We start from the raw sequence: 11,199 nt of genomic DNA on the forward strand, positions 1-11,199 counted from the left end.
GAGCTGGTGGACGTTGTAGTTGTGCTTGTATTCGGCAGCGCTGTGGGTTGTGACGAGGGCAGGAAATGACCAAGCAGGTTCTTGAGCCGTGAAGGAGGACTGGACATGATGGGAGCAGTGAACCGAAGTGACTGGCGTTGGCGATACGTGCTGTGACGGTGAGACAAGGCCAGCTGTGCTGTGCGATGGGCGGTTGGTTTGACGGGGTTGGAAAGTGAAGTAGCAGTCAGCCAATTCGACAATGACGACAGTTGGTAGAAATGAGAACAAGCTTTCTCTCCTTGAAGACCCAGGATGGGACTGGTTTGGGGGAGGTGTCCCAGTCTCCCGTCACCCGAAGCCGAAGCTGGCCACAGCGAACCCCGGCTCGAGCAGCAGCTTAAGCTAGGCTAACCGGCGGTTGGCCGCTCAGCGGTTGGGGGATGGAATCTAGTTGTGGGTTATTCCCCCGCAATCTCACCTACCTCCACCGCCTGTAACCACGAAATGGAGTAGCCTCGACGATCTGAGAGGGCCTCGGAGAGTGGCCTGGAATTTGCGAGGCAGCTTCATGTCGGTACTCTGAGCTGGAGCTGGAAGAGAGGATTGATGTTCACATGGCGGACACACCCTTCAGCCATTTCTTTCGGCATGTCGAGGGAGCCTTGCCGTGTACCAGACGGCGAGGCACTCGAGTTTGAACAGTGGCCTGGCCAACTAACAGGGTGCGGAATACAGGAGCTGGGGCGATCGGAGCACCCCCAGAGCAGAAGTGAAATGGTGTGGGGGAAGTGGTAGAGAGAGAGACGTGGAGTGGAGACTCGAAGGCGGTGCGGGCTGTTTCTACGATTACCCCGATATGCACATAAACATAACTCATGTGAGAGGTGCGAATACGGCAGACCACAACGGCCACGTCAACACCGCGTAAAGTACCTCCCACCGCTGAAAGACTGGTCTCGACCAAGTACTCAACCCCCCCTGCTTCTCTCTGCCTACCCCCAGCCAGCTCCAACAGCCAGCCCATCGCCCAGCGCGACGGACCGCGACTTCGCCAGTGAAATTTCCCACCCTCGGCCGCCCACCTTGTAGTACCCCGACACAAGCTCGTCCATCCTCAATTCGCCCGAGTGTCATCACGAAGCTTTCATTTTTGACGGCTGCGAGACCTATTGTATCTTTTCCACTCTCCAAGACGTACACGTTCCGCCAAAAAGAGAAGAGAAACCACGCGCCAACCGAGTCATGGCTGCAATGTACGTTGGCCTTCCTCCTGCCTAGCTACGCCCTCTTGAGACGATGGTGTGCGAATGGCTGCTGACCAGGACCCCTTCACCACCGTACAGCGAGAGCTTCGACAGCATCTTCCTGGATCTGTCCAAGTCAAGCGGCAAGTGCAGATTCGCCGAGACGGGCCTGGGATGGAAGCCCGCCGGCGGAGGTGACACCTTCACCCTCGACGCCAGCGCCATCGCATCCGCCCAGTGGAGTCGCGCCGCCAAGGGCTACGAGATCAAGATCCTCAGCCGCGACACCCGCATCATCCAGCTCGACGGCTTCCCGCAGGACGAGTTCGAGCGCCTGTCGAAGCTCTTCAAAAACTGGTACAGCACGACCCTCGAGAACAAGGAGCACGCCCTGCGCGGCTGGAACTGGGGCAAGGCGGAGTTCGGCAAGGCTGAGCTGTCCTTCAACGTGCAGAATCGTCCGGCCTTTGAGGTGCCCTACTCGGAAATCTCCAACACCAACCTCGCTGGCCGCAACGAGGTCGCCGTCGAGTTTGCCGCCCCCACCGACGAGAACGACACAGGCACCAACGGGACTCTCGACGGTGCGCGTGGCAAGGGCAAGAAGGCGGGTGCTGGCAAGGACCAGCTCGTCGAGATGCGCTTCTACATTCCCGGCGTCGCCAAGAAGGAGACGGACGACGACGATGCGGGAAGTGATGCCGGCGGAGGCCAAGAGGAGAAGAACGCCGTGACGCTCTTCTACGATACCCTGATGGAGAAGGCCGAGATTGGAGAGACGGCCGGCGACGCCATTGCGCAGTTCCTCGACATTCTGCACCTGACGCCGAGGTATGCTGCACCGCGAGGTGGCCCCGCCTACGAGGAACATGCTGACACGATGCCAACAGAGGACGGTTCGACATCGACATGTATGACACGTCGTTTCGACTCCGCGGAAAAACCTACGACTACAAAATCCAGTACGAGGCCATCAAGAAGTTCATGGTGCTCCCCAAGCCAGATGACGCGCACGTCATGCTCTGCGTGGGCCTAGATCCTCCCCTGAGGCAGGGCCAGACGAGATACCCCTTTGTCGTCATGCAGTTTAAGAAGGACGAGGAGGTCACGCTCGACGTCAACCTCACCGAGGAGCAGATCAAGGAGAAGTACGGCGACAAGCTGCAGTCTCACTACGAGCAGCCTCTCCACCAGGTCATCACCTATATCTTCCGCGGCCTGGCCAATAAGAAGGTGACCACGCCTGCGAAAGATTTCCAAACGTATGACAACCCCTATGCCGTTTTTTTTATTTTTTATTTCGAGGCGACTGTTGTGCTGACCCCTCCCGCCCCCCCACTCTAGGCACCGCAACCAGCTGGGCATCAAGTGTTCGATCAAGGCGAGCGAGGGCTTCCTCTACTGTCTCGAGAAGGCCTTCATGTTCATCCCCAAGCCAGCGACGTACATTGCCTACGAGCAGACGGCGTCCATCACCTTCTCGCGTGTGGGCGGCGCCGTTTCCGCCCTGTCCACGTTTGACATAACCGTTCTCATGAAGAACGGCGCCGGCTCGACGCAGTTCAGCAACATTAGCCGCGAGGACCTCAAGGGGCTGGAGACGTTCTTCAAGCTCAAGAACCTGAGGGTCAAGAACGAGATTGACGAGGACGCCAACCTGCTCAAGGCCGCGCTGCGGGAGGAGGCCATGGACGACTCGGAGGACGAGGTCGTCGGCAACAAGGCAGACCGCGGGTCCGCCGACGAGGACGAGGAGAGCGTCGACGAGGACTTTAGGGCCGACAGCGAGAGCGACGTCGCCGAAGAGTACGATTCGAACCCGGAGACGTCAGACTCGGAGGATGCCGAGAGCGTCGTCGACAACGAAGAGGGCGGTGCCGATGCTGACGACGACGACGACGATGACGACGAGGCCGGGGGCGACGATGACGAGGAGCGACCCAAAAAGAAGAAGAAGACGGCTTGATCGTCGTCTTCTTGTCGTTGGCGGCTCGTTCTTTTCGGGGTCTCACCTCGCGCCAGAACAGGCGCGGGGAAGATGGGCATGGCGTTCCGGACAAAGGGGGGCTGGGTGGCAGCGAGGCACACGCGGCAGCGAGGCACACGAGGCCTCGCACCGGCACTGTATAGTTTTCACGTCTGCCGGGACAAACAGTGCCATGGCGACGAGCATTGGATCTGCATCGGTAATGAATACCATTTCAATTGACTTTGACATGAGATGAAAAGGTCTGCTCTGTCGTGCCTCGTACAGTGCAGGCAGGTGACTCATCAATCACTTGAACCAGCGAATTGTCATCTCAAATGCCTCTTGCACCTCTCACACTCACTGTTGACACCCTGAGGGCAGAAGAACACAGACACCGACATCATGGCCTCGCAGCCACCCGCCATCCTCTCCCTTCACGACACGGTTCTGCTTCCCGGCACCGACACGGCCATCCCGCGCCTCGGCTTCGGCGTCTACCAGACGCCGCGCTCGGCCTGCACACAGGCCTGCCTCTCCGCCCTCGCAGTCGGCTACCGCCACCTCGACTCGGCGCAGCTCTACGCCAACGAAACGGAAGTCGGCAACGCCCTCCAGGCCTCTGGCCTCCCCCGCTCGGCCGTCTTCCTGACGACCAAGATCCATCGCAAGGACGGCAGCGCGCGCCCGCACGCTGCGCTCCCGTCCGCGAGACCGTGGGCCGCATGACAGGCAGGGGGGGCCGGCGGCCGGCGACAACGGCGGGGACGGCCCCCCTACGTCGGCCTGTTTCTTCGTGCCCCGGCCGTGCCCCGAGCGGCGGGCGCTTTGGCGGGCGCCTGGAGTCGGTACGGGGGTGAGGGGGGCGGCGCGGGGCGGTCGGGGTGAGCAAACTTTTGGGATCGAGCAGCTGGAGGAGGATGAGGTTGTATTCGGGGGCGCTGGCCCCCCGAGCGTGAAACAGATCGAGGGGGAGCTCTTCCCCCTTTTTTTTTTCCCACATATCTCTTCCTACATATCAATACACACACACACACACACACACACATATATATATATATATATGTATATATATAGGGAGAACAGAGAGCGCCGTGCTGACCAGAACGAGCACAGCTTCACCCGTGGTGCCAGCAGCGCGCGCTCGTCGCCTACTGCGAACGACACGGCATCGTGATCCAGGCATGGAGCCCTCTCGTGCGCGGGACGAAAATGGCAGACCCGACCCTGCGCGGACTCGGCGAGAAGCACGGCAAGACGGCGGCGCAGGTGCTGGTGCGGTACAGCCTGCAGAAGGGATGGGTGCCGTTGGTCAAGAGTACGTCTGAGGCGCGGATGAGAGAGAATGCCGACGTGTTTGACTTTGCGCTCGAGGAGGAGGACATGAAAATGCTCGACGGGCTGGATCAGGGCAAGGAGGGCTCTCTCTGTCCGCATCTCATTCATTAACAGCGAAGGAGGTGAGGTCTCGGTGTCCAGCTCGGTCACTGAGGTGAACGGTGAACGGTGAGCGGCGCCACTGGCCCAGCGGCAGCCACGGCGCCACGGACAACAGTGAACGAAGACGGAGAGTGGGGGGGTTCGTGAGGGAAGGAAGCTGCCCCACCACGAGTGCCGCAAGCAGCTGCACTGTGCTGGAGCTGGTGCTGTCACGATCATGCTGTGCTCCCCAGCTGCCTATCAACTCTTCAAGGCAACAGTCCAGTCCCCATCTCATCATCCCAAGACCGGAGTTGCGCACTATTTCATTGCGTTCAATTTCTTCTGGAGCCTCTATCAACTCATCAACTCATCACCTCCGTGACAAGTTCACGTACTTTACTCAAACGCCCGCAGGCCTTTCTTTCTTCTCCAAACTACCTGACCTCCAGCCCCCCCCTGCCACAATGAGTTTGCTCCGCCCTCTGCGTGGGGGCTGTCACTGTGGCCGCAATCGTTACATCATCGACGTGCCGGAAAACGAGACTGAGCTGGCCCAGGTCATTTTCAACACAGACTCCCTGCATCGTAAGCTTTAATCGGGAGTTTCAATTCACAAAGTCCACATGCTGCTTTGCTTTGCTTTGTGCAACCAAGCACCTTGCGAGAATGCTGGACAAACAATAGTGATCGCCTCGCGGCCATGCTAACACAACACACTAGGCAGTTCCCTGGCCACGCCCTTGGCCGCCTTCCTGCGCGTGCCCCTCGCGTGGCACCGCAGCTCAACGACGCCCTTCTTCCCCGACGAGACGCACGCCATGATCCACCGCGTCTTCGAGAGCCAGGACCCTGCGCAGCGGCAGACGAAGCGCTACTTCTGCGGGTACTGCGGCACGCCACTATCCTTCTGGACGGAGCGGCCCCAGCGCGAGGCCGATTTTATCCAGCTGACGCTTGCGAGCCTGGCCGGCGAGGACCTGCGGGACCTCGAGGACATGGGGCTGCTCCCTGAGCTCGAAGACACCAGGTCGCCCGAGGCCGAGCCCGAGCCTGATTCTGAACCTGAGCCTGAGCCTGATGTCGAGTCCGAAAACAAGTCTGGCGTTAGGACGGTACAGATAGCGAGGCGCGCGGCTAGCAATAGGGAATCCCAGAGCGTGCCTTGGTTCAACAGCCTCGTCGAGGGTTCCCGACTAGGAAAGACGGTGCGGCAGGGCCACAGTATCACGGAGAGAAGGAACGGCACGACGACTGTCGAGTGGGAGATTGTCGAGTGGACCGAGGACGATGATGACCGAGACGGCAACGTTGCACCAGAGGTCGAGGATGTGGACATGAGCAGCGGGAACATGAGCAGCGGGAACAGGAGCAACGCTGGCTCCAAGACTGGCAAGCGCAAGCTGCGCGACCGCGGTGACTCGGATGTGGCTGCAGAGGGCACGCACTGATGGGATCGCCCATACTGCTGCGTTGTGCCATGCTAGGCGTCTGCTTGGCAAGAGGGAGCCACGTACCATGTCGTGCATAGAGCAGTCAATGGCGTTTCTCCGACCTGTACTATATGCGTTGCAAAAAGAGACCAGGATGGCGCATGGGTTCGGGCCCTGAGAGGCTACATGGCTGAGGCGTCGTCTCTCGTCCCGAACCCCGACGTTCGGTGAGGGGGGAGAGGCGGCCCGGATTGTTGCTCACCGGGTTTGAAAAGCGACGCGTGCTCGTGCTCACGGATGGCCGGTACCACAAGGGAGCATGATTGATGAAGCAAGGCGGGCGAGGGCAGGAGGGAGAGCCACCGAGGTCACAAGGGAGTGGATATGTCTCTGGGTCGGCGTCCTAGCTATCCGCATAATGCCGGACGCGAGATGCTCAATCTCGTTTTCCAGGTTTCCGCCACGATACCTAGGACGAGTTATACTATGTGTATTCCTTGATGCTGTGCGCTCCCGGGTGAAAAAAATGTTCCTTCCTCACCCGCGTCTTGTTCTCTGCCTTTTTTTCCAATGGATCTTGTCATCAATTGACGAATATGCACAGGCAGCACAATCCTTGGAAACTACAGACAGATGACGTTGGAGGTGGGTTGCGAAAGGTGGGAGTGCGACGGACTTTGAGAGGCGGCTTTCGGGGAATTTCTCATGTGGGCTGTCGATGGGACAGGCAGATAAAGGCGCAGCCCGAGTGACGGGATGGCGAGTGCTAATGATTTTGGTTCCCGTTTCCGTGGGTGTGCAGGGCCGATGGCTCGTTGGCTCGACAGTCCCGGGCCGGCTGAGGCGGGCCTGAACAAGACGTCGCGCGTAGCTGGGCTCGAGACGATGCGCACTTTTCTCTCTTTCCCTGCCATTGATGACCCGAATGCTACGACGGTGGTGAGTTGTTTAATGTGATAAGAAGGGCAAGATGGGCGGTCGTTTTGCGATGCCGGAGGGGCCTGCAATCGACCTGTTTCAGTTGATCATTGATTAAATGCAGTGAGGCGAGGCGGGCGGCGGCAAGCAGCTGGCCAGGAGCACCCGGTTCGGCTGGATTCGAGAAGACGCGCGCATCCAGTTCAACCTTGAGCACGGCTTGCATGGACGGATGGATCCGGCCAATATGATCACGAGAGTGAGGAGCAAGATGAATAAGTGGACAGGGTAATTATCCATCGAGAACAGGCATCGCGAGACGGAGAAAGTCCGGAGGGGAAGAGAGAGGTTGAGGTGCGGTTTGTGACCAAGCGGCGAAATAAGCCAAAGTGTAGTGATATCCTTGGAGGGCGGAGGCTCGGATGGGAATAGCTTGGGAGCCCCCGGGGGGGGGGGTTCCTACGTTGGAGATCCATCCCAAAGCGGCGGCGTGGGACGAGCGGCATGAATGAATGAGAGATCGGTTCTGTAGTTGGTCCCAGACTGGAGAAGAAAGAGGTCATCTGGGGCTTCTACGCGCGGGATATCGAAACAGCCTCCTGGGCGGAACTACCTTTTTGGGGCATTCCTGTTTTCTTGCTTTCGTTTGAAGGGGTCGAGTCGGCATATCTCTCGCGTAGGGCGAAACTTGGAAGTGTCGGCAAAAGATCACGGGGCCAACGACGAGTAAGAGACTGCTTGCTGTTGGGTGATGAGCGAGAGGCCCTTTCTGCCCTTTCTGTCCTCTGAAGAACACTGCTTTTTCGGAAAGACGGGCCGTCGTTTGGTTTTGGCCGTCAGGGCGTGAGATGCATGGATGACCCTTCTGTCCCCTCTATCCCCTCACCCTCCTCATTCGGGGCAAGCGCGGCCCCAGCCTGCGGGTGGAAGGAAAGAAAAAGGTGGGGAAGGGGCGTACCTACGCCCCAAAGCGACTGCCCTCCCAGGTGACATCCACTGCTCAAGAACTTGGGTACCTCCAACCCAGGTGTTCGTACTCTGCTTGTGCGCTGTAGAGGAACCCCACGGCGGGGTAAACAGCCTCTGTGATACCTACCTGCCTGCTTGCCCCGTACAAGTAATTACGCCCTGCGGTGCAGTCACTGCCTGCATGGCACTGGCATGCAAAGCCAAGGGCAAGAAGGGGTGCACCAGGGGGGATCCTGCCCTTCCCCCAATGGTACACCAGTCTGCAGGTACGTGACTTCTGGCCTCGTTTGGCCTCCCCCCCCTTCTCTCCTTCGTCTTCTCTACGCCCAATGTGCCACTCTTCGCTTGCTTCCCTTGGTATACTCGACGATGGTCTCCCACACCATCACGATCTCCTCCCAACCCGACCACACCACGATGGACCCTGTCGGCCTAGGGTATCTCGCCTCCCCCCCCCTGGCCGGCAACCCCTTAGCCTCTTCTCGGTCACGACGGTCCGAATCACAGCTCGTGGGCCCCGGGGCAGCCGCCTCGGCCCCTCATCCGCAGAGCACGCCGCCTCGCCATGCCTGACCAGACTGCTGTGGCCCATGCCATTCATTGATTGACCCCGAGATGGGAATTGCATCCTGGTACAGGCTTGCCTGTCATGCACCTAGCCTCCCGTCCATCGCGATATAAGAAGCGGGCATTGTCGTCTCTTCTTTTTCTCAGGCCTCCTCTCCTCTCCTCTCTTTTTGCTCTACCACCCGCTTCGATACCTATCACCATCTCTCCTCTCGTCCTGACGATAGAATCCCTTGCGCGGTTCTATCCCACAGACGTCCCGCTTCGCGTCGCCCCTCCAGTTTTGCCGGTCAAAATTCGAACGTCGAGAACGCCAGAATCTCTCTTGATACCCCACGACTCAACAGTAAAACACAGACCCCAGCACCCACGTCATGTCTCTTCCTGCCGACTTCCTCTGGGGCTTCGCTACGGCTGCGTAAGTACAGGAAAAAAAAAAGCAAATCTCATTGCTGCTTACCCCAACCGCACATTCTTTGTCCTCGCAAAACCTCGCGACTTGGCTCCTTTCGGATGAACTTCCGCTGTACGGATGTGATCACTCTCCATCTAGCCCCTCCCTCTCTCTCCATCGGGCGGCGTTTGCTCCTTCCGCCCTCACGACCCCTGACCCCCGCGCTTCTGCTCTCCAGGCCGCTACCCCTCTCCTACCTTCTCCATCCTCCGCCCCATAATGCCATTTACCCAGTCCTGGCGGCGGGGCCCCTTCATGAATGACACTCGTCCCCCAACCGACAACAAGAACCGGCCTGCTGGGAAATTGCTTGGCTAACCACATGTCACGGCTGCAGCTACCAGATTGAGGGCTCCATCGAGGCCGACGGCCGTGGCCCTACCATTTGGGATGACTTCTGCAAGATTCCCGGCAAGATTGCCGACGGCTCGTCTGGTGTCGTCGCTTGCGACTCGTACAAGCGCACGGCTGAGGACATTGCCCTGATGAAGCAGCTCGGTGCCAAGGTCTACCGTTTCTCTCTCTCCTGGGCCCGCATCATCCCCGAGGGTGGCCGCAACGACCCCGTCAACCAGGCCGGCATTGACCACTACGTCAAGTTCGTCGACGACCTGCTCGCCAACGACATTACCCCCTTCATCACCCTGCTCCACTGGGATGTTCCCTCTGGTCTTGACAAGCGCTACGGCGGTCTTCTGAACCGCGAGGAGTTCCCTCTCGACTTTGAGAACTACGCTCGCGTCGTCTTCAAGGCCCTCCCCAAGGTCAAGAACTGGATCACCTTCAACGAGCCCTGGTGCTCCTCTATCCTCGGCTACGGCATTGGCGCCTTCGCCCCCGGCCGCACCTCCGATCGCGAGCGCTCCGCCGAGGGTGACACCTCCCGCGAGCCCTGGATCGTCGGCCACAACCTCCTCGTCGCCCACGGCCGTGCCGTCAAGGTCTACCGCGAGGAGTTCAAGCCCACTGACCAGGGCCAGATCGGCATCACCCTGAACGGCGACGCCACCTACCCCTGGGATCCCGAGGACCCCAAGGATGTCGAGGCCGCCAACCGCAAGATCGAGTTTGCCATCTCGTGGTTCGCCGACCCCGTCTACTTCGGCAAGTACCCCGACTCGATGCGCAAGCAGCTCGGCGACCGTCTGCCTGAGTTCACCCCTGAGGAGGAGGCTCTCGTCAAGGGTTCCAACGACTTCTACGGCATGAACCACTACACCGCTAACTACGTCCGCCACCTTGACGGCACTCCCCCCGCTGAGGACCACCTCGGAAACCTCGAGTGCCTCTTCTACAACAAGGCTGGCGACTGCATCGGCCCCGAGACCGAGTCGCCTTGGCTGCGCCCCAACCCCCAGGGCTTCCGCGACCTCATCAACTGGCTGTCCAAGCGCTACAACTACCCCACCATCTACGTCACCGAGAGCGGCACGTCTGTCCTCGGCGAGTCCGACAAGCCCATTGACGAGATTCTCGACGACACTCTGCGTACCGAATACTTTGACACGTACGTCAAGGCTATGGCAAAGGCCGTCTCCGAGGATGGCTGCAAGGTCCAGGGCTACATGGCCTGGTCTCTGCTTGACAACTTTGAATGGGCTGAGGGCTACGTCACACGTTTCGGCGTCACCTACGTCGACTACGAGAACGACCAGAAGCGCTACCCCAAGAAGAGCGCCAAGAGCCTCAAGGCTCTCTTCGAAAGCGTCATCGAGAAGTCCTAAGTGTTACTTGCTAGAGGAGGGCGAGCGCGAGGAGCCCATTGAAAGAGGCGGGCTTCCTTTTTGGGAAAATTGTTGTGTATACCGGATGACAGAGGCCGGGCATGCGGAGGAATGGCTTCCACCCGCTTCATGATGTATGAAAGTTGGCTAGGGCACGGGATCTAGCTCCCCTGCCAGATGAAATGAAAGATGAATCTATGCACCAGGGACCCTGGACACGAAAATTGCCAATCGACGACAACGTGTGCACTTGATGGCATGCATATCATAGGACCCAAGATTTCATCATACGGACGGTAGAAGCTCCGAGTCCCACATGACGCTCACAAGACCAATATGACCTCCTGTTATGCATCGCTAGCTAATCCTCTCGCCCGGGGCCTACCTCGATAAGATTCTGGGCAGCGGCAGCGCTGCCTGATGCCGTTCCCGACATGTCGACGCAGGACGAACTTCCGCCCGCCATACCCTGTTGACAGGCAATGTGCATGCTTGCTGCAACCCGCCGAGGCTACTACCAAAA

At 59.2% G+C, this 11,199-nt stretch overlaps 6 protein-coding genes across 6 annotated transcripts in view; 5 read left to right on the forward strand and 1 right to left on the reverse strand.

Annotated features, from left to right (window-relative positions):
- Positions 1 to 1,224: 1,224 nt before the first annotated feature.
- VDBG_08668 (FACT complex subunit pob-3) lies at positions 1,225 to 3,192 on the forward strand (the record flags this gene model as incomplete). Its single annotated transcript, XM_003000826.1, has 4 exons — positions 1,225 to 1,235; positions 1,326 to 2,057; positions 2,117 to 2,488; positions 2,571 to 3,192. 4 exons carry the CDS (start codon positions 1,225 to 1,227, stop codon positions 3,190 to 3,192), a joined length of 1,737 nt encoding a protein of 578 aa, XP_003000872.1.
- Positions 3,193 to 3,597: 405 nt separating this feature from the next.
- On the forward strand, positions 3,598 to 3,921 carry VDBG_08669 (aldo-keto reductase; the record flags this gene model as incomplete). The annotated part of the gene is made up of 1 exon (XM_003000827.1): positions 3,598 to 3,921. One exon carries the CDS (start codon positions 3,598 to 3,600, stop codon positions 3,919 to 3,921), a length of 324 nt encoding a protein of 107 aa, XP_003000873.1.
- Positions 3,922 to 4,404: 483 nt separating this feature from the next.
- VDBG_08670 (2,5-diketo-D-gluconic acid reductase A) lies at positions 4,405 to 4,641 on the forward strand (the record flags this gene model as incomplete). Its single annotated transcript, XM_003000828.1, has 1 exon — positions 4,405 to 4,641. One exon carries the CDS (start codon positions 4,405 to 4,407, stop codon positions 4,639 to 4,641), a length of 237 nt encoding a protein of 78 aa, XP_003000874.1.
- A 437-nt stretch (positions 4,642 to 5,078) lies between these two features.
- VDBG_08671 (conserved hypothetical protein) lies at positions 5,079 to 6,062 on the forward strand (the record flags this gene model as incomplete). The annotated part of the gene is made up of 2 exons (XM_003000829.1): positions 5,079 to 5,199; positions 5,335 to 6,062. 2 exons carry the CDS (start codon positions 5,079 to 5,081, stop codon positions 6,060 to 6,062), a joined length of 849 nt encoding a protein of 282 aa, XP_003000875.1.
- A 2,637-nt stretch (positions 6,063 to 8,699) lies between these two features.
- On the forward strand, positions 8,700 to 10,676 carry VDBG_08672 (beta-glucosidase A; the record flags this gene model as incomplete). The annotated part of the gene is made up of 2 exons (XM_003000830.1): positions 8,700 to 8,916; positions 9,290 to 10,676. 2 exons carry the CDS (start codon positions 8,873 to 8,875, stop codon positions 10,674 to 10,676), a joined length of 1,431 nt encoding a protein of 476 aa, XP_003000876.1.
- Positions 10,677 to 11,037: 361 nt separating this feature from the next.
- Positions 11,038 to 11,199, reverse strand: part of VDBG_08673 (sodium/bile acid cotransporter) — a gene marked incomplete at both ends in the record, with an annotated part of 1,653 nt that continues 1,491 nt past the window's right edge. Inside the window, one exon of the mRNA XM_003000831.1 lies at positions 11,038 to 11,145. Coding sequence (XP_003000877.1) covers positions 11,038 to 11,145 — 108 coding nt within the window. The remainder of the gene's footprint in view (positions 11,146 to 11,199) is intronic.

This window comes from Verticillium alfalfae, genomic scaffold (genome assembly GCF_000150825.1).
Source record: "Verticillium alfalfae VaMs.102 supercont1.13 genomic scaffold, whole genome shotgun sequence".
Lineage (NCBI taxonomy): Eukaryota > Fungi > Ascomycota > Sordariomycetes > Glomerellales > Plectosphaerellaceae > Verticillium > Verticillium alfalfae.